Source organism: Neurospora crassa, linkage group I, assembly GCF_000182925.2.
Source record: "Neurospora crassa OR74A linkage group I, whole genome shotgun sequence".
NCBI classification, from domain to species: Eukaryota; Fungi; Ascomycota; class Sordariomycetes; order Sordariales; family Sordariaceae; genus Neurospora; species Neurospora crassa.
Window position 1 is genome coordinate 4,208,099 of NC_026501.1, and position 20,805 is coordinate 4,228,903.

A 20,805-nucleotide genomic window follows, 5' to 3' on the forward strand; every position below is an offset into this window, starting at 1 on the left:
TGCAGTATAAGGTATTTACACCACAACAACCAACATGTAACGTCAGCATCAACTTTGCGAAGCTCGGCGGGCACTTCCCACCTTCCAGCTCACCTGCGAAAACTCAGCATCAACTCCACATACGACACGCTAGCTTCAGTTAGAATTCTCAACCATTGCTAAGTGCGGGTTCTTGCATTTCATTTCATGTCTTGAACCTGCTTTCAACCTGCATCATCGAGCTTCAAAAATATCAACCCAGACAACCCTGCATATTATAATATTTCAATCCTGCACCCGGCGTCCCATACATTATGTCCAACCCCCCCGTGCCTGTCAGTGGCAATCGAGGCGATGCGAAGCCCGACATCCGGCGCCAGTCCGCGTTATACAAGGTGAGTGACGAGTGACCCCATGCACAGCCTAAATCAGATTCACTAACACAAACCTCCAAGGTGGTCATGACTCCGATCATCTTCGTATCCTTCGTTATATCTCTTGCCATCGTCGATCTGAAGTACACTATGCATCGCTCTCACTATCACGCCGAAAGACGGCCTAGCAGGCTGCCTCCATGGCTTCATCGCATAGTTTACAAGTATCGCCCATATCACTACACTGCCGTGGACGAGAACGGTAAACCAGTCGAGAATATGGACGGCTATTATCACAGCAAGCAGCGAAAACTCATGGCCATGGAAGCTGATGACGCCTTTCAGATGCGGCGTACTGTGGTTGCAAGTCTTGTGCTCGCGGGCATGGTTGCGATATGGGGAGCTTGGTGGACGTTGAGATGGGTGTTGGGAAAGGTCTGCTGGGTATGACGAGTTGCGTTGGGTTAGCCACCCACACGGAGCAGAAGAACAAGCGCATATCATACCCTTGTGGGAGAGCCTCATTTAGATCTTGAGATTTCTGGGGCATCTCATGTGCCAGCCTCTTGGACCTTCTCGTCGGCACTACAGATATAACAATGATATGAAAGCACATAACTTGATTACAACGAGGGAAACCAAAAGGACATCAATTTCAACCAACAATCACTTCTGTTACGGTGTCTGCCCGCTTCCCCCTCGGGGAGCACTACTACATCCCTCCGCCGAGCATGCTTCACCTCTCTCAAAATCTGTTTCCTTCCATCCTCCTCCTCCTCCTCCTCGTCCTCCTCCCCCTCCTCCACTACCACTACAAACCCCCTAGTTCTACGCTCAACCAACCTTCTCGCCGCCTCCAGCTCCCCCCGACGTCGTTAATCTACACCTCAAAAACCAAGCCTCCGTCACGAACTCCATCGCCGTCGCGAACAGCTTGCCTTCAACTCCTTTCTCACTGACCGAGTCATCAACAATCAAACACCTAAGCCGACACGCCCCTCCTCCTTGATCTTCTTTATGCTCGGCATGCCCTTCTTGGACATCGGAGGACATGATACCTGCCCAGCCCGCGCCTTTCCCAGACTGGCCCTGGCCCAGGCCCAGGCAACAAGCACCAGCGGGCATGCGAGGTCCGCTATCTGACCCTCCACCACAGTGGGCCTTGCGGTCTTATGGAGTAGTGTACTTCCCGTTGATGAAAACGTGCGTGGCGGTTTTCGTAGCCCTGCAGCTGGGGCGTTGTCGTTGGTTCTACAAGCCTATCTCGGCGACTTAGCTTTTTTTGTTTTTCATAGAGTTGAAGGAGTGGTTAGGGACGTTCAGAATGAAGTGGCTTCGTTTCTGTGTGTCTATGTTGGGGTTTTGGGGTGGAAACACTGAAAAGAAAAACGAAGAAAAAAGAGGAGTCTCACCGTAGGACGGGGCTGTGGGTGAAGGGAAGAAGAGAGCAGGTAAGCGGGAGATGTTGCCGATAAGCGCGAGACATGGAAGGAGGACAAGGGAGGGGACAGGCAAGGGGGTATGCGTACTTGATGTTGTCTTTCATTTTCTTCTTCATTTCATTTTTTGTTTTTCTCCTAAACTGACTGTCCCCGGTTCCCGGGGGTCGCTCCCTGGACTGTTGTTGTTATCATTGCGATTCATCCCATCACTTTTCCTACGCATTTCTCCATCATGACGAGGGTGGATGGAGAATTGCTAAGTTTATCAGGGAACCCTTTGTCCTTAGCCTGTTGAGCGGTCGGTTGGTGCCATGTATTCCAGTCTTGACCGCACAATGGATCTTCCCTTCGGACCCTCCCAACGGCAACCAGTATTAGTCTCCTTCGCTTGACTCCCCTTGGCAACTTGGGTCACCATCACCATCACCATCACCATCACCAACAAGATTCCTATTCACTATCGTCAAGGAACTTGCCGTGTTTGTATGATAAGTCATGATATTTCTCATGCTTCTCTCCCGCGGTTGGCCAAAATCTAGATCTAGTCACCAAGGGTAGGTAGAGCAAAAGGGCACCCTTTATTCAGCCTCAAGATTCAACGAACCATACTAATGGGAGCCACCCCGACTAGCATAACCTGGTCGATGGTCGCTGATCAATGTAAATAGCAAAAAAAAAACAAAGACTTGCTTGAGATCATCGGGCTTGTGTGTGGGTGGTTGGGAATTTGGCCTCAGCCGGGTACTGCACCGCCAACTTCATCCCTTGCCTGCGATCCAGAAGCGAGTTCCTAGAAGCGCGCTCGAATATTTGCAGCAAGTCTACTAGGACATATGTAGGGGGTTGAAGCGTGTCTTGACGTCTCACCAAGATACACAGCAAAGAGCCAACAACCTTTGAGTAGCCACGACGAGCTGGAACTAGATTCGGAACAACGGGTTGGTGAAACATGGACGTAAACACCAAGGAGCGGCACAGTGGATGAAGCGACAGTCGTTTGAGTGGAAAAGCAACGTGGATTGCGCGTTGTTGAACAACAAAAGACGTAGGAGAAACATCTCCCAGCCATGATATGTCCTAGTAGCTCTAATAAGGAGTAAGCAAATATTTTGTCCGTGTGGCTGATCTGTCTGGTGTCAGATTTGTACGCCCCATCCATGAAAGCTGGCCAGTCTCTTCCCTCAAAAGCAAAGTTGTAAACGGCAACAGAAAAGTAACCTCCAACGCCCAAGAATGCATGTGTAGATGGTCCTGATGATGAAAAGTCTTACTGCAGCCTGTCCTCATTTCCCTAAAATCCCTGGGTTCCCACGTCAACGAGTATAGCAGTAAGTAAAATTAGCAACGTGAATAAATCAGGCCCCACGGCAGAAATTAGTAGTGGCAAGGAATATGACAAAGTAGAAAGTTGCAAAGAAGACATGGGAAATCTCAACGCCAGGTTCCGTGAATCCCACTCCGTCGACTGCTGTTGGATTTGAGGCCCACGTCTCCACTGACCATCAAGCTTTTCCATCGCGTTCCCACGCTCTTGCGGTCTTTTCCCATGCTGCGAGCGCAATCTTGCCAATCGGATTTTGTAAGCTTGAGCTTGTCCAGCACTAGCTCAACAAGAATACTATCCTCCTCGGAGCTCCACGGCTCTCCATCTTCTACAATTACGTCGGTTCCTGGCGCGGTAGCTTGTTGTTGGCTCTCGTTCGCATTGTCGGCGTGGAGCGCGTCATAGTCCGAATGGTCGAGCCCAAGAGGGATGATTTCTGGAGCTATGCGCGACCGTGGGGGGGTTTGTGGTCGGCTGCCAAATGGTGGTAGCAACTGGGGTGGTACAGAAGGCGTCGTCACTCGTTGTCGTTGTTGCGTTTGCCGCTGCGGCTGCTGTTGAGCTTGTTGCAGCTGATTGTTGTGCTGGTTCCCGTCGTGATCTTGGTATTGATCTGAGTCTTGTTCATTGCTTTCTTCTCGTCCACGTTTGTCGTCCAGTGCGCGGTGGCGCCTATTGAGCCCCTTTAACGGAGGTGGCCGCTTGATGATGCGCTTGCGCTGGGAAGGCTGGTCGGCATTCCTAGATCCGTATGACTCGGAGGTTTTCCTTGCGCGCAAACGTAGCTTCACCGGAGGCATCGCGTGAGACATGGGCGGGGTGAGTAGTTGCCCATGGGATATCGTTTGGGGAGTAATAGGCTGCGTTGCGATCGCCGGGCTCATGCTGCTGTGCTCGAGGAACGGATCGGAGGAGGTCATGAGAAACTGCAGAGACCGAGACGTGGTAAAGAGATTATTCAGATCAGCTGAAGCAGGCGCTTGTTTAGGGCTGGCAGGAGGTGAGACGAAAAGAGGTTGCTGAGGTCGTGTTTGTGGAAGTTGCGACAAGTCACAACCAAAGGCTGAAGGTAGCAGCATCTTGATTAGATGATCTGAAGCGCAGGTCACAGTCTTCAAGGAGGTCGCGAGATGTATAGTGTAGTGTAGGCGTCTTGGAAAACTCCAACCCCGAAGACGAAGAGGAAGAGTATGGCAGACAAGCGCGCGCTCGTGTTCCTTGTTTTGGGATTGAGTTTTTGAGGTGGTTCCCGCTTGCGACAAGCGACGATGAGCGGCGCGCGCAAAGGGGTGTGTTGATAGCTAACAAGAGGAGGCTTCCAGGACGATGACGTGCAGGAAGTTTGATTCAGTAGCCGATCAAGTGGAAGTTAAGGCTGAGAGCAGGAAGCTACGCGATAGGCTGAATAGACGTGTTCCAGGTGGTTGTTGTCGTGTAAAAGTCAGAAGAAAGTGACGAGGTCCTGATGAGGAATAATGCGCCTAATAAGACTCCCAGAGTGTCGTCCAGGGTTCACAGGGGACATGGCCGTTAGCCTACAGTCAGAAAAGTGGTTCGTGAGCGGGCCACATGATGGGGCGAGCAAGGGGGCGCCATGCTCTAGCACAGATCTACCAATGAAAAGCGCGAAGCTTAGGTAGGTACGCATGTGCTCCACCTGATGCTTTTCAGTGTCACCTCACTACACCTCTGCCGGGGGAAAAAAGGTTAAATTTCGTGACTTCTAGAGGTGGCAATAGTTTATTGGTTAGAGGTGGCAAAGCCGGCAAAGCCGGGTAGCCAATAATGAGGTAGAGGTACTACTTCTAGCTATTTCTATAGCAAAATACATCGGCTTTATAAATAGGGACTTCTAGAGACCGGGAGTTAATATAATCCACTAACGTTGCATTACATTTTACATTCATCCCATCCTCGATACCAAGCCTTACTATTACCCAATTACTCAACCCTTCTTATTCTAATATAATTATTTCTAATATATCTCGGCTTCTATCTCCTCTTCTAACGCCCAATATACCTCTATCTACTTTTACTAACCCTTCTACTCTAAAAAAGACTAAGAAATATCTTACCTAAGATTAGAGGATCGAAGTCCGGACCCTCCGAAAATATTAGTATTTTACTTTTAACTAAATTTCAAAAATTACCTCATTTTTTGTACAGCAAGTACAAAAGGCACTCGATAGCCCGGTTATTCCACAAAAAAGGAAGCCCCGCGTTAAAGGGATCCAGACTCCTAAGAAAAATTAATTTAATAAATAGATAAAAGCAGACCATTCTCGAAAATTTATTTCTTAGAGAGATCTTCCTTATTTTTTACCTCCTCCTCTAAATCTTTATAAAGAAGGAACCCTTACTAATATTCTCAATAATTTTGGATTTCAACGGAAAGTTCGCCTAAGAAAAATCTTTCTCTCTAAAAAGAGTAAAGAAATAAAGGTAAAGTAGTACTAAGAGATACTCTATCTCCACCCCCGGCTAGAGGATTAGGAAAGTATTCTTTTCTCTAACGAAATTTGGGCAATTAATAATCCAATATAGAAGTAATAGGTTATTTTAAAAGCCGGAAAAAACCCTTCTAATTTTGCTTTACTAAAGAGAAAGCCTATTGGATAGATATTTTGGGGCTCTTTTATTGGAGGAAGGAAAGGACTAATCTTTTTTTGGGAAAAAGAGTTTGGAGGAGTTTCTACTTAGAAGTATATCTTCTTTATCCTTCCGATGGTAGTAGTTTTTTGTAAAGAGGAGTATATCTCGGCCTATTAGTAAGACAATGCCCCGAATTACAAAGCCAAAGTGACGTAAAGAGCGTGCGAATTAATAGAGATTCTACTCTTTAAGGTGAAGTTTCTAACTTACTCTCCAGATTTTAATCTAATTAAGAATGTATAGTATTGGCTAAAGTCTTACTTGGAGATGAATTATAATTTTTAGACCTTGAAAGAAAAGGAACTAAGAGAGGCTATTTAGAAGTCTTGGCAAGAGGTGCCGGAGGATTTCTTATTTTTATTAATTCATTCGATGCCAAAAAGGATAGAAATAGTAATATCTACTAGAGGCGCTGCTATAGATTACTAGTATTACTGTACAATAAATGGCTGGTTTCTCTATATAGTAATTCTAGTAAATTGTAGTCTTCTAGCGCCTTGGCTGTACCACGCTAACCTTTTTTCCCCCGGCAGAGGTGTACACGTGTAGTGTACATATGTATTTGGGGTGCCTTGAGGCTTCCACTTCCGAGTGCCTCGACGAACCGAAGAGGCACCGATGCAACCATTCTTTCGTCGACTTGGAGTTCAGGCTGCCAAGGGAGCGATTTAATCTCGGCCGGCGAGAATGAACAGAAACTGGCGGCCGGAAAGGGACCGGGTGCGAAGGGAGCCGAACAGGCAAAGACACATGGCCGATTGTGTCACTGAGGCGGATGACGCAGGAAAATGTAAAGGCGTCCAACGCCAGCCAAACGCGATGCACACGCGTAAGATCAAATGAGGTGATTGACCAATGAAAACACACTGGGATGAGATGAAGGGCCGGAATTGTTTGGGATTGGCTTACAGGGTTTATCCATCTAACAGACGATGGATGGCGGGTCAATCAGTCAGGTACCACATCGTGATGTGCGCCGACACTGTGGCTATATCCGGTTGATGGGAGTCCCTCTGATGCGTCCTCAAACCTTTGAGGCGATAGTAGCTCGTTCGGGTAGTGACGCTCAAGTTATTTGTGCCAAGGCGTGGTCTCAGATGGCATGAAACACAAAACAGCAACAGGCCTTGGCCATTCGACATTTCGGAGCCTCAGTCTTGGCACCGGTTCCGAAACCACCCCGTTTACGACGACTTACGAGCATCTGGCCCGTCGGCCGACAAACATCGTCTACTCTCATCCCTTCGGCGCTTATCGGAAATTGGAGACCTGGCCTATGGACAGGCTAACTGGTGGCAGTTTGAAAAACTGGCGTGAGTGACAGGAAGCCGTCAGCTCTCTTCACAATCTCAACCTCCTGTTCCATCCCCCATCGTCTCACTCAGCGGAAATCGGAGCTCTTTATGCTTGTGAAGACACGCCAACAGTCAAGTGACTCGCCAAGCCAACAAGACACTCCTTCTATCTCTCGTAAAACCGCAATCTATCTTCTCAAAGGAAGAAAAAGAAACCTGAGCCATTGAAGTACTCATGGGCCACAGTGTAACAGTCCCCAAACCTTGAACCAGCTTCATCCCAGATACTGATACCGGAATTCTATACCCAGGAACAGGAGAGTCAGTAAGAGCATACCACCTACCATCTATCTCTGACCTTCGCCTGTTTTGCTGTCGTTTGATTCATGGAGATGAGTGGCCAAGGCTGCAGTATAACTGCAACGAGTTACGGTCAGGGCTGGCTTTTAGGGAATATAAACTAGAATCACCGTGGAGGACAAGAATGGTGCACCTTCAGGGAGGCATGCTATCTGTTTGATGTGGGCAAAGGCTCTGAGAAGTGCACTAGCACACCGGATTGCATCTTTAGAATACCAGGTTCAGGTTCAAATCACCATCCATACACAGTTGTTCTAGGACGTGAAGAGCGAGTGCTCTGCACATCCATCCAAAAAAAGCAAAAGACCTGTAGTCAACCAAACGAGAAACCGGGAGTGCAAACCTTTTCTCTTCACCTTCTAGCTTATCCCAACCTGAGTCTTTCCTCCCCCACGCCCGTGGGCACACAGCACCCATTCACCTTCCATGATGACCATGGAGATAGATTCTTTCTGCCCATGGTATAATAACGTTGATAGCCACCCAGTCTACAGTCATTCCTTCCCTCTTGTTCTCTGTAACGTCTATTTTGTCGACCATAATCTACCCGCTTTCTCCATTTACTTTGGCCTTTTTCACCACTTCCACCACCGACAGTCACTAACCTCACCCGGAGTCAGTGTCATATCCCCATGGACTCAAAGAGCGGTCAATACACCAGGATTAGGTGTGCTGGCACCAAAAGAAAAGCCGCCGAAATCACAGCAAAGAGTGGTCCAAAAAGAAAACCTTCCCATCAGGGGTGGGAGAAGCGCTTTGGGAAAATCCAGATGTGCGACACATGCAATCGGAGGGCACCAGACTTCCTCCTCCGCTGCAAAGTTTGCCCCTTTTATGTCTGCAAACTGTGTGTCTTTGCAAAGGTGCTGGATGGGGACGGCAGGCATTTCGTTGACATTGCCGAAACGGACTGGAGTACAACGGAACCGGCACCGAAGCGTACGATCAAAAGACCACGCGCTACCGCTCGCGCCCAGCCCAGCAATGCGGACACAACCTCTTCACTCTCAGTCTCCTCTTCACCCTCTATCCAACACCAACCGCAACTGCCCTCTTTGCGCACCCTGTTTCCTCCCGAATGCTTCCCGGCCCCCACAAGTGCTACAATGCCACGCCGTCAAGCGGATGGAGATGAAGACGAGGACTACACGCCCCATTCTAAAAGGCAGAAGTCTCTACCTCACAGAGCCAGTCAAGAAGAGCCATCGGCTACCAACCCCCAGTGTTCTGAATCACGGTTTGATTTCGAACTTGACGCAGCTTACACTGCGGCTAGTTATCGCCCCAACCCGCGCAGATCAGCGACAGTTGCCTACGATCGCATTAGCCAGACCAATCGCACCCCACGACAACCTCGCCGCGTTGAGCAGCAAGAGGAACTTGCTCAGCGTCAGCAAAGTGAACCCCGTCGCAAAATACAACAGAACCAATGTGTCGACGAACTACAACCCTCTCCCAATCACGTTACAAGTGAAGTCAGTCGCGTTTCACGTCACCTACACTTCACTGGACCGCAGCAGCAGCAGCAGCAGCAGCATTATCGTCATGTCCCGCAGAGCCAAACCTCCAGCAACGTTCCCGTCAAACCTTCCCCTCTGAGCAACATGTCTTTACTCAGGGATTTCGAACATCTGCCGACTGAGCTCACTGCCGCGTCTGGTCGACCCGTTCGCGGCGCAATGGCGAGGGCTCTGGACCGTATGAGCAACCAGAATCAGGCCGGCAGTTCAACCGCTGTCCATCTCGTTGGGGAGGACTTCCGATCCGATTCACGACCAGCGAAATCCCCCATCTCCCGCGAGCAACAGCGCAAACAGAACCTGATCATGGTTCTTTACCGAAGCATCTTCGACTCCAAGCTGAAAGAATTCCCCTCCCTCATGACCTTCCATCCCATTCCCGACACCTGGCAAGAACCCTCACCCCGCGCTAGTTCCGCCCCTCCTCCTCAGTCCTTCAACAACAACATCCCCCAACGCGCCGATTTCGACGCCTTCCACCAGCACAGTCTCAACTCGATCTTGCGCATGAAAACCCCCTATGGCGGCCCTGCGGTCCCAATCCCGCCCCTGGGCTACGAAAGCTATTCCTTCCAAAACTACCCCTCCACCCACAAGACCAATGAATATCACTCGACAGCAGCAGACGTCTTTGGCCAGGCCGTCCCCTCGCTGCGCACCACGCCCAAATACCACCCGACAAACGACATGACGCCCGAGGAAATCCAGCGCTACCACAACGATCGGCGGCTGTTCGTTAAGATGAAGGCTGCCTGGGTTGATAACGACAAGATTCTGCGACTCCGGGAGCAAAAGGGGGATGAGGAGGCACTCCAGACGCTCTGGAATGTTGCCCAGGTGTTTAGAGCGAGAAACCCAGTTAATCCGAGTGCGGAGAGTGTTAAGTGGTTTGTGGATAAGAGGGATGAGATCTTGAGGCCGAGGGGACGGAGTCAGCGCCAGAGCGCCAGCGCCCCTGCTGGGGAGGGAGGCGGCGCCAGCGGCAATGTTGAAGACCTACTTGACGCGGCGGTTGTGGCAGAGAAGATGGAAATAGAGCTGGAGCCAATGGACGTGGAAGAGCTGGAGAATGAGCTTGGGAACCAGGAGATGCCGCAGGCTGAGAACGACAATGATGGTGATGATGAACATGACGTTGATGAACTAGCGCCGGCGTTCGGAATGCTGCAGCAGCTGGAGCAGCAGCATCAACAGCAACAAGCTTTGGTGAGCCATAGCATTCATTACCAAGATTACGATGCCGACGTTGACACCCCGGAGACACAGAGCGAGACTGACGAGCAGGAAAGACATGGACGCGCTCATTCTGAGCGAACGCAAAGCAAGGGGAGGCTCGGTATCAATGATCTCCTTAACTAGGAGCGGTTGGCCCGGCAACCACCAGATATGACAGGTGTCATACTGTTATATTTTCCATTATCTTCACTTTGCTAAATTTTTTTCTCTTCTTTCCTTTTCTTTTTTTTTCTTTTTCTGAGGCAACAAAAGTTTGTTGCTTGGGGCGTTTTTGCTTGAACGATACCCCCCTATTGCTTCACCATTTTGGCTTTGTTTTTTTTTTTTTTTTTTTCTTTTTTTTCTCCTTTCTATTTTCCCTCTTTCATCGAGGTATGTCGAGGAGAAATGACAGGCCCATCACGAGCAACCCTACAGTTTGAAGTGTAAGAAAGAGGAGTATTATTAGGTAATGGAGCGCTGGAATGAAGGCAAGCAGGAAGACAGGCAGGAAAGAATGAAATATGAGAAAACAAGCCTATTTGTACCTCTCTGATACCTGCGTGTTGTGGTGTATTGTGGGATTATGTGCTAGGATTGTATAAGCGTACATCTAATCGGTGACGTAAAGATCGATATAACGAGCGTTATACGGCCTACAAGGAACAGATAGTACATCAAGCAAGAATTTGACTCAACCAGGCGCCATCTCTAGTAGTATTGTTACAGTTTTGTTTGGGGTCCCTAGCACCATGTTTACAGAGCCGAGTGAGGTTTCTTCACCTCCCCTGCGGCTGCAACACCTCATGCTCAACATCAATATACTCTCCTCCATTCTCCACCTCACCTTCCCCCTCCTGCTCCTCAGCAAATAACCTCCCCCTCTCCGGTCCGCGCTGCACAAACTCCACTGGCTTCACCACAATCTTCCTCATGTGCACATTCACATCCGCCAATTGGACAGTCAACACATCCCCCGCCCTCATATTGCTGAGTAAGCTAAACCCAGCGAGATTATCCAGATCAATCTCAGCCCACAGATCAAAATAATCGATCCGGCCACGCACGCACGTGTTCTGCACGTTGACAACTGTGTACGTAAACTTCTCGGGCACCTGACCCTCCTTACCCTCGCCGAATCGCCACGCGCGCACGAGTGCTTGCAGAATCAGTTCGTTGCGGCCGTCGATATTGGCCAGTGTCTTGGCGTGGCGTTCGCGCACTCGCAAGTGTGGGAATACCTTGTTTTCAAGGTGGGAGGCAGTGAAGGGGAGGCCTAGACGGGCGGCTTGCTTGTCGTCCATGGGTGGCTTGAGGTGGTACTTGTCAAATTTGCGGATGACGAGCGACTGGCTACCCTGTGCAAGACGCTTGTGCTCCTCGAGCAGAGCGGCCTGGATCTGCCAGTGGACGAGTAGGTCCGAGTAGCGGCGGAGCGGGGAGGTGGCTTTGGTGTAGATGTCTACGCCCATAGTATAGATGAAGGTGGGCGTGGCGGCAATGTCGTGGCCGCCCAGCAGGTTGCGAAGCGTGCGCATCTCCTCGAGCGAAGGCTGCTTGCCGGCTATCAGCTGCGGGTAGATAACGTCCTGGGTGTAGGCGCGGAGGGCTTCCTCGTTCTGGGCGGCGAGAAGGTTGGTCCGGAAGGGGATGGGGATGCCACGCTCGTAGCACCACAGGGCGGCAATCTGGTTGGCTGTACCCATGAGATCGTCCACGATGGGGTGGAGGCCGCCGCTGACGGAGTATTTGACGGAGATGTACGGGTCGTTTGTGCACGCGAGGAAGCCGCTTGGCGTGTGCTCGATCCGAGCATTCACCAGCGAGAAATCAGCGCTGGGGGAAGGGAGGAAGATTGGCACGCTTCCCTTTTGGATGCGAACCTTGTGAATGGCAGCGGCGAGCCTCGAGAGGATCTCGAGGTCCTTGACATTCTGTTCTGACAACTCATCGGGTTTGGTCATCTTCCTTGTCGGCGCCTCGTCCTCGGCAGACGGAGGGGTGCCAACTTCCAGAACGACATCGGGAGTCGATACCTTGGGAATGCCTGCATCCACGGGCCCAACCGCAGTCGCCACATCCTGTGGGGTGATATAGACGACATCTCCTATCCTTCCTGGGGTGACCTTATGGTCAAGAAGGGTGCCTTCCTCGTTGAGCCTTGCACTAAAGGTAAGAGAAGGCCTACCAGGAGCCAAGGAAAACTCGGCGACAACTGCTTCATCTGAAATCATCTTGTCCACATGCCCTGGGAGGTAACTGGTTTGGGTCATGAGTGCTGCCCGCTTGGCTAGCGAGCTGTCCGGTCTAATTCTTGACGTCGGGTCGGCAATGTGTACATGGATCCAGTACTCGCCCTCTTTGTCTGTTTTCTCCAGCGAGACACCATCATCGATCTCTTTGGCATTCGGAGCGTCGATGCAGTACACAGTTGAGGTGTAGAAATCCTGGCGGAGGGGGGCAAGTACGTCTTCGTCAAGCTCAGCTGGCTGTTGCTCCTCAGGGCTCGGGAGTAAGCCGCCCGCCCGGTTGACCTGAAGGCCTGGAAGACGCAGGCTATGACGGGCATGGATTTCCCACGGCATGAGCCAGCCGATTTCTTGCAGGAAGGTCCAGCCCACTGTAGCGTCAAGCACGTCGGCATCTTGGTATCTCCCGAGGGCACGCAAGACGGCCGCACCGATCCACTGGTACTTTGAGCTGCGCGGAAACACATCCGAGGCTGCCCACATGTGAATAACCCCGATAACAGTCAAAGCATCCTGAGACCAGGAGTAAGTCGAGGCTGGTAGGACTCTGGTGGTGGGACCAAGCATTCCGTGGCTCGACCACTCGCGCATTTTCCGGCTGTGGTCGATAGCCAATCGAGCCTGCCTCAAGACCGGTTCCAGCCGGTCATGTTCCCTGCGTGACTTGCGATCCAAGAGTTCGGGGCTGTAGTGGTCGCGCACCATTCTCTCAACTCGAGCAACGTTCTCGATATCGGACCTAGCGGCAACGTGAAAGATGATGGAGCTTGGGCCGGCAGTCCCCTGGCCCAGTGGGTGGAAGAAATCATCGAAGAATGTGCGGATGTTGTTGTAGACTGCGTATAAAGCGGCTGGGGGGAAACCGGTGGATGACTGCTTGAGCTTAGGAGGGAGAAGGAACTCGGCAATCTCACCCAGCGTCATCAACTGCTCTTCCTCAGGAAGATGCCGATGCGGGTTGCTCAACCGTTCAAGGTTGCTTTGGTAGATCTGTCGGGAGGTGTTTTGGAAGTCGAGCATTTTCGTGATCAAGCCGGCACCGTGCTCGCGGGTCGGGCCTGCACGGAGTTTTTGGAGCTCGACCAAGATGGACATATCACCCACGGTCGAAGGCAATGCACCGATGACTGGCTGCAGATCGGCAGAGTTGGTGATGAAGTTCTTGACGATAAAACCGGATTTGAAGTTGCTGCTGGCGAACCACTTGCCGGTGACTGCGTAGAAATGATCGATGCCATTGAAGCTTCCCAAGCAAACGGCGAGAACGCCAATATTCCAGTCCTCGGACTTGAGTTCCACCAGATCACCGGCTTGGACTCGAGGGGTGACCTGAGTGTCGATCAGGTCTTGATCATGGACCTGAGCAGTAGCATTGTCATTGTCAATATTCTCTATCTCGAGCATGTGCTCGGATCGCTTTGATGTAAATGCGTTGATAGGCCGGTCCGGAAGTGCGAAATCCGAGGGGATAGAGTGAAAGGGTTCTGGATTCTCAGCTTCCCACTGCTTCAATCGTTGTCGAATGGATAAGTGTGCAGATCTTTTTGTTGTCTTTGGTTGACTGTCTTGAAGATGCTGCAAGTCCGGTTCCAACGGCAAGGCGAAGTCCTCCAGAGCCTCATTGGATATCTCTGGTATCTTCCTGCCGAGTAGTGATGTGGAGGTGGACAGACCTTGCCGCCTTTCGCGGAAGAGGCGAAGGGTGCGGTCCCATTGTCGGGTCGGCCGTGGTGCTATCGATGCTGACGATATCGGCCACGATGCTAGTGACGACAACGATGCGACTCGGGCTTTGCGAGTATTGAGAGCAATGTGCTGCCCGGAATCTTTGCGGGAGAGACATTGCCAGCAGACATATGGCTGGCGGCTGGATGGGCGCATCATACTTGCAGCCCAATGGATTTGTCGACAGCTTTGAGACTGCGGTTCTCGAATCGTTGACTTGATCGTCGACGATCGGTTTCAAAATCTCTTAACGCGGGTGTGGCGTTCCAGCGCGCCAATGGGCCGTGTGTGGCCCTGCGGGTTGCACGCGAACTCAGATGATGACTTTTCTTTTGGCCCATTAAAGATGGGTACACATGGAACCCTAACCCTTTGTGTTTCAGTCGGATGACGATCATCCAGTCGCCAACCCGCTTCCCGAGACATCAAGGTCAAGCACAACACACCGAAACTTCACATCATATAGCATGGATGGACACCAAAATAGAACATGCTAACTAAACGGCTCTTGGAGGTTGGAGAGGTACCCGTTTACCCCAAATCTTCCAGAGAAGTCTCGACTTTCTTGGTAGTCCTTGGCTTGATAGCCGATAATCCATCTCCAGACTCACTCGTCGCTTGGTTTCATGGGGTCAGCCTCGGCACTGGAGATGCCCAGACATCCGAGTTGGTTGTTGCGAGATGAGAAATACCGGGGAAGGTCCAAAGGGAAGAAAAAGGATAGGTCAAGATAAGAGGCTCCGGGCCCTGAAAACGCTCGTACAGTTCGCATTACATGACACTTCTCGAGAGAATTTCGGGCACAGCAATTCATCGAACTTGCTATTCCCGAAGTTGTTGAACGACGTCGTGTGCCCTAGTCGTAGTCCCATCTTGAAGAATCTCCAGTCCTGCTGTCGGCCTGTCTCCAAAGATGCAATCAGAGCAGGTGCCCGCTGACCAATGGCATCACCCCAGCATGCCCGCAGGTGGAGTCACGCAGCTCTTATGCAGGTACCTACGAATCCACCCGCTGTTTTGGAGAGCTCGAGAGATCCGCCGAAGGACCCGCATTGCCCAGGAACCACTTTCCCTCGGTTTTTGATATCTCTGGCTTTGGCTCCCTGGTTTCACAAGGCTTCCATGTCGCAATGTCCCCGGATTGCATCGTATGAGGATGGGGCTACACTACTTAGGTAGAGTGCACGCAGTCTTGCACTGTATTCGTCAGTCACAATATTAGGCTGTCCGCCACAGGGAAATCAGCGGATAATTGGCCTATGTGAGATGTCAAGCGGGAGGCTGTTTGGGGAACGCCCCCCTCCCCTTAGACCACTCGAGATTTCCTTGGTCTTGTTATCACTTTGTCAGTCTGCGTGACAAGCTTGAGATGGTTTGTTCATACACACGGTAGGCTGGCCCTTGCTGCAGACAAAGTGCCTGTTGCCCTTTTGCTTCTTCTAGATCTCAATGCAGCCAGGATCGGGAACAGGGCGTGTTAACCTAGCTGTGGCTGTTTCAACTGGCCACGACGGGCAACGTTGCTAATATCGCTTATTTGATTTCCCAAGGCGCGTCTCTTCCTGGCTCACATCGAACAACCGGGTCAGCGAATCCCTTGATCCCCTATTCCGACTTGCGACTGAGTGCTGGACCGGCTTGTAGTGTACACATCAGTCCTGGTAAGTTCGTTAGCTTGGTACCTACAGACGGGGGTTTTGAGCAGGGGAGACGGGGGACGTAGCAGCCCGCTGTAAGTACACTATTAATGCCCTGTAAGAATGTGTGGGGCGAGTAAGAGACTAACAAACTTTCCAGGACTGATGTGTACAGCAACCTAACCAAGGGAAGGTACACTGCTACTTAGTCACAACCTAATGTCACTGCAATTGACAGGGGGGGAGTGTGCCTGGTGGAACCCAGAAACCACAGCGGAAGTAGCGTTGGACCTCGCGTACCTCTCTCTACTATGTACCTACCTTCCCGCATGTTTGTGTGTAATGTACACCTAGGTATGGCGTACCTGCTTAATCTGTGCCTTCAGTCCGCTGCGGGCATGGAGTGTTCCTGGCTCCTTTCTTTGTCATCGCACTCACTACAACCATGACCTCCACTCGACTCTTCCATCGTCTCCCTCTTTCCCACACCTTCTCAAAAAAAAGTCCCCCTCGCTCGAGCTTCGCCAATCTGCCAACGCCACCGCTACACACCTTGGCTCCAGACCCTCGCGGCCAATCCACCCAGTTATTTCGCAGGATGCCATGCTCATATTTGGCCTGTGTTACATGTACTCGACGTCCCTCTATCCCCGTTATCCGATCATCGCCAAATCAATAAAGCCAAATTGGTTCAAGAAGACGGCGCTTGTGATTGCACGCACCCGGTTTTCACCTTCAGATACGAGACACCAGGTACAACTATCGTGTTTGCCCATGATGCGGCCTATCAGCTCCACATGGGGCCGTCTAGTGTAATTCTAGGTTCTCTGGTATTGTATGTACAATGTGTTCGTCTATATCGCCGGGTCCATGGATGATGTGATTGGCCTGCCGTCGAATTGGCTTTTTAGTCGCCCGCACATCCCCTCACCCGGTCGTATCCCAACACGAGACCCTTTTCATGCACAGAACCGCAAGATGGAAGCAACTCTGAGGGATCATGAAGAAAAAGACGGTGTCCAGGGACTAGGTGTTGCCGGTCTGACGGGCTCAGCTCTCGTTCTCTAATGAAGGTCCACATCCAAGGGTCAGAGTCGCATCCACCACTCGCCAAGCGCGGGCTCACCGTCCACTCGCCGGACAGGCTGACGACAGGGATGATTGGGGGGCCGAGAAGGGTAAGGTCGTCTCCGCCATGGCCAGGGACCGGAAAGAAAACGAGGAGGACGGGGAGGACGGAGTGGACGGGGTGGACGGGGTGGGCGAGGAGGATGGATCGAGCTTGTGGCCGACTGGCCGCCGAACAGATGCCGTGCTCGATTATTCGCGGACGCCATCCATATCGTCGCAGTCGAGTGCTCGGGATGGGAGGATGGGTCTTCATGTGCCCTTGTGCAAGTTGTGGGCCGCACCAGGAACCAAACTCTCTCTCTGGATGGCGTTCAGGGGTCCCATGGCGACCGTGACGGACGAACGAATGGCGCCCAGTCAGAACCTACGAACCAAGTAAAAGTGGCTGCCACCGACTGCCACCCTCCCCGGTCCTGCAATGAGTACTAATATTACTGCCATCTCTCCCGTCTGGCCCGATCTTTTCTTTTGCTTCCCCTTTCCCTTCCTTCACCTGCCCATCGTGCGTGTTGATATTCAACATCGATAGCCTCTTTTGCGCTTTCGATCTTACACTCTTTCTTTCTTCACCACACCACCGCTTCACTCTTTTAGCGGGCATTCGTTAATCAGACGTCAATCGCACGAATTACCATTCAGCGAATCACCTAATTACCACCGACAACAACAACCCCAAAAAAATCAACAAGGAGCAAAGCAAAGAAGACCAGGGTCAATATGAAGGGAATACTTGTTGCGGCCAGCGCGGCCATCCTCGCCGGCGGCGCGAGCGCCAACAGACTTCACCACCGTCACCTCCACCAGCCCTTGTTTGAGAAGAGGGTTCACAACGACACCGAGATCTGTGTCCCCGGCTGCACCACCATCTGGACCACCATCACTGGTCCTGCCGGCCGTACGTTGACCTTGGAAGCTGTCTCTTAGCTCAGAAAAACTAACATGTCGCACAGTCTACACTCCTCCCGCCCCTCCCTCCACGGCCGTGCCTGCCACCTCCTCGGCCATCACCACCAGCGAGGCCTTGCCCACCCTCTCCTCCTCGCTGGTCTTCGCCAACTCCTCCTCGACTGTGGTCCCGAGCACCTCCTCGATTGCGATCCCTAGCACCTCCTCGATTGCGGTCCCTAGCACTACCGAGGTTGTTGTGGTCCCCACCACCACCTCCCAGGGTCCCGTCACCGTCCCCACCCCGATCCAGCAGACCTGCCCTACTCCGGGCACCTACACCTTCCCGGCCACCACTGTGGTCCTGACCGAAACCAAGACCGTCTGCGGTGCCTCTTCCACCGTTGTTCCTAGCGGTACCCACACTCTTGGTGGTGTTACCACCGTCGTCGAGACTGCCACCACCGTTGTCTGCCCGGTTGCCACCACCAAGACTGCCGAGAATGGTGTTGTTACCAGCGTCGTTGAGCTGACCACCTACGTCTGCCCCAGCGCTGGTACCTACACCATTGCTCCCATTACCACCACTGTCACCGACAGCGAGCCCGTCACTGTCAGGGTCCCTGTTGTCGAGACCTACAACCCCGGCACCTACTCTGCTCCCGCCGTCGTCACCACGATCACCGAGACCGACGTTGTCGTTTACTGCCCCTTCACCGCCGTTGAGCCTCCCGTTACCTCGACCCAGGCTCCCGTCGTGCCCACCACCTCCGTGGCTCCTCCCGTTGTTTCCGTGGCTCCTCCCGTTGTCTCCATCGCTCCCCCTGTCGTCTCTGAGGCTCCCCAGGAGCCCTCGAGCACCTCTTCCGCTGTCCCTGTCGTCTCTGCGGTTCCCTCCTCGAGCACTTCTTCTGTGGTTCCCCAGCCCACCGCGCCCACCGGCAACCTCGGCGGTAAGGGTGACAAGTGGGCCATGACCTACACTCCCTTCACCCAGGACGGCCAGTGCAAGAGCGCTGCCGACGTCATGACCGACATCAAGGCCATCGCTAACGCTGGCTTCACCACCCTCCGTGTCTACTCCACTGACTGCGACACTCTCCCCAGCGTCGGTGCCGCTGCTGAGGCCACTGGTCTCCGTCTCATTCTCGGCGTCTTCATCGGCACTGCCGGCTGCGAAAACGGCTCCCCCAATGTCTCTGAGCAGATCGCCGCCATCAAGTCCTGGGGCCGCTTCGACATGGTTGACCTTGTTGTTGTCGGTAACGAGGCTCTCTTCAACGGCTTCTGCACCGTTGGCCAGCTCAGGGACCTTATCACCCGCGTCAAGTCTGAGCTCGGCAGCGCCGGTTACTCTGGTCCTTACACCACCACTGATGTCGTCTCTGCTTGGCAGTCCATGGACATGACCGACATCTGCAACGTTATCGATGTCGTTGCTTGCAACTCTCACGCCTACTTCGACGCCAACACTGCCCCCGAGCAGGCCGGTACTTTCGTCGCTGGCCAGCTCGCCATTGTTGAGAAGGTCTGCAACAAGCCTGGTTTCGTCATGGAGACTGGTTGGCCCACCGCCGGTGAGTGCATTGGCAAGGCTTGCCCCGGTCGCGAGCAGCAGAAGACCGCTCTTGCCGCCATCAAGCAGGAGATGGGCAAGAAGGTTGTCTTCTTCTCCTTCAGCGATGATCACTGGAAGCAGCCTGGTTCTTGCAACTGCGAGCAGCACTGGGGCTGCGGTGAGATTTTCGGTGTCACCCTCTAAAGCGTGAAGAAGATATCAGGATTGCGTAAATGAAGCTGTTGGATACGGTTGGATATAGAGGATGTTCTTTCCCATTCTCCTATTCTGCTCTTTCAGGATTTGTGTCTTGATTTTGGAGGAATAGGAGGGCGGGAGAGAGGTAAATAAATGGATACTTTTTTCAAACCATGCACGTCGAAGTCAACTCATCGGTTTTCTTGGGCCCCTTCTCCAATTATATATATTTATATAATACGTTCCCTGTATCACCGCTGTCACTACATTTGCCATTGTTCCTCACCACTTGTGTGCGCGTGTGTGTGTGTGTGTGTGTGTACAAGATATATGCACATTCAGCTCCGGTCGATCTGTCATTTAGCGAGTCAACCCTGGGATCTACATACGACCTGTCTATCCCCCGCGTTGCAGATGATCGTCACGACTGATCGTCTTGTCCTTGCCTCCCCAACGCAACAACGGGAGATGTGCAGATCAGAGTCTGGGGAAAGAACACGCACATACTTACACACGCACACTTGACAACGATAAATAGTCCACCCCTTGGGATTCCTTTCCAGGGTTGACTCGCTGGTTGGACGTACATACCTTCATACCTATATACCAACATGTCTTCTCTCTATGTTCGAGACACGGACGAGGGGTGTCAAATTCATTGTACAATCATGTTGATGCGCGGAAAATCGTGTTCATGCATCTTGTGCCTTGTCACATGTACAAGCACACATTCGCATGCTGTTATCGCTGTTGGGGAAATCGATACACACGGACGATGCTGTGCGGTGCGATGGATGCGCACACACAATCATACTGGTCTCCTTTGTAATACTCGGGTTATGTTCTTTGCTCATGTGTTTATCATGTCTGCTACTGTTGTCGGTTGGTACTTGTCATTTTGATACACATTCGTTTTGATTCCTTATGTCCATGTCTAATTTTTTATTCTTCTCCTTTTTCCCCCTCCTGTGTGTATTCTGTACATCGATATCAAATGTTGTGTGATCTGTTCGGGAGTACATGTAAAGAGGAAATATATTCACGTTTATCAGGGTATAAACAACTAGCTCTAGTGTCCAATACAACCAGTCCATATTTAACTCGAGATTCTAGAGCAACTTCCCTGGATGTTGTTATGTCTCATGGTTCGTTTCGTCCTATAATCAAAGCGTGATAATGTCTAGAGCATACTCCTTCTAAAATGCAATGTCATATTGAACACTATAATACGTTTCTGAACCGCGCCTATACATTCATTCTG

General features: G+C 51.7%; 6 protein-coding genes across 6 annotated transcripts; 4 read left to right on the top strand and 2 right to left on the bottom strand.

The window, feature by feature from the left end:
- Nucleotides 1-23: 23 nt before the first annotated feature.
- Nucleotides 24-1,147, top strand: NCU09330 (hypothetical protein). The gene is made up of 2 exons (XM_958831.2): nt 24-374; nt 435-1,147. Exons 1-2 carry the CDS (start codon nt 294-296, stop codon nt 801-803), a joined length of 450 nt encoding a protein of 149 aa, XP_963924.1. The 5' UTR covers nt 24-293; the 3' UTR covers nt 804-1,147.
- A 1,547-nt stretch (nt 1,148-2,694) lies between these two features.
- Nucleotides 2,695-4,578, bottom strand: NCU09329 (hypothetical protein). Its single transcript, XM_958830.2, has one exon. The coding sequence runs from the start codon at nt 4,196-4,198 to the stop codon at nt 3,227-3,229; it is 972 nt and encodes a 323-aa protein (XP_963923.2). The 5' UTR covers nt 4,199-4,578; the 3' UTR covers nt 2,695-3,226.
- A 3,954-nt stretch (nt 4,579-8,532) lies between these two features.
- Nucleotides 8,533-10,305, top strand: NCU09328 (hypothetical protein; the record flags this gene model as incomplete). Its single annotated transcript, XM_958829.2, has 1 exon — nt 8,533-10,305. One exon carries the CDS (start codon nt 8,533-8,535, stop codon nt 10,303-10,305), a length of 1,773 nt encoding a protein of 590 aa, XP_963922.2.
- Nucleotides 10,306-10,668: 363 nt separating this feature from the next.
- cyt-4 (cytochrome-4) lies at nt 10,669-14,619 on the bottom strand. The gene has a single exon (XM_958828.3). The coding sequence runs from the start codon at nt 14,292-14,294 to the stop codon at nt 10,941-10,943; it is 3,354 nt and encodes a 1,117-aa protein (XP_963921.3). The 5' UTR covers nt 14,295-14,619; the 3' UTR covers nt 10,669-10,940.
- A 2,348-nt stretch (nt 14,620-16,967) lies between these two features.
- Nucleotides 16,968-17,282, top strand: NCU16381 (hypothetical protein; the record flags this gene model as incomplete). Its single annotated transcript, XM_011395072.1, has 1 exon — nt 16,968-17,282. One exon carries the CDS (start codon nt 16,968-16,970, stop codon nt 17,280-17,282), a length of 315 nt encoding a protein of 104 aa, XP_011393374.1.
- Nucleotides 17,283-17,389: 107 nt separating this feature from the next.
- Nucleotides 17,390-19,812, top strand: NCU09326 (hypothetical protein). Its single transcript, XM_958827.3, has 2 exons — nt 17,390-17,798; nt 17,854-19,812. The coding sequence occupies exons 1-2, from the start codon at nt 17,621-17,623 to the stop codon at nt 19,548-19,550; spliced, it is 1,875 nt and encodes a 624-aa protein (XP_963920.1). The 5' UTR covers nt 17,390-17,620; the 3' UTR covers nt 19,551-19,812.
- Nucleotides 19,813-20,805: the final 993 nt, after the last annotated feature.

Bases quoted from the DNA above. Each gene is read 5' to 3' on its own strand.
- NCU09330 (XM_958831.2), top strand. From the start codon at position 294: ATGTCCAACCCCCCCGTGCCTGTCAGTGGCAATCGAGGCGATGCGAAG. The intron at 375-434 runs GTGAGTGACGAG...CAAACCTCCAAG, and splicing joins GCCAGTCCGCGTTATACAAG to GTGGTCATGACTCCGATCAT.
- cyt-4 (XM_958828.3), bottom strand. From the start codon at position 14,294: ATGATGCGCCCATCCAGCCGCCAGCCATATGTCTGCTGGCAATGTCTC.
- NCU09329 (XM_958830.2), bottom strand. From the start codon at position 4,198: ATGCTGCTACCTTCAGCCTTTGGTTGTGACTTGTCGCAACTTCCACAA.
- NCU09326 (XM_958827.3), top strand. From the start codon at position 17,621: ATGAAGGGAATACTTGTTGCGGCCAGCGCGGCCATCCTCGCCGGCGGC. The intron at 17,799-17,853 runs GTACGTTGACCT...CATGTCGCACAG, and splicing joins CATCACTGGTCCTGCCGGCC to TCTACACTCCTCCCGCCCCT.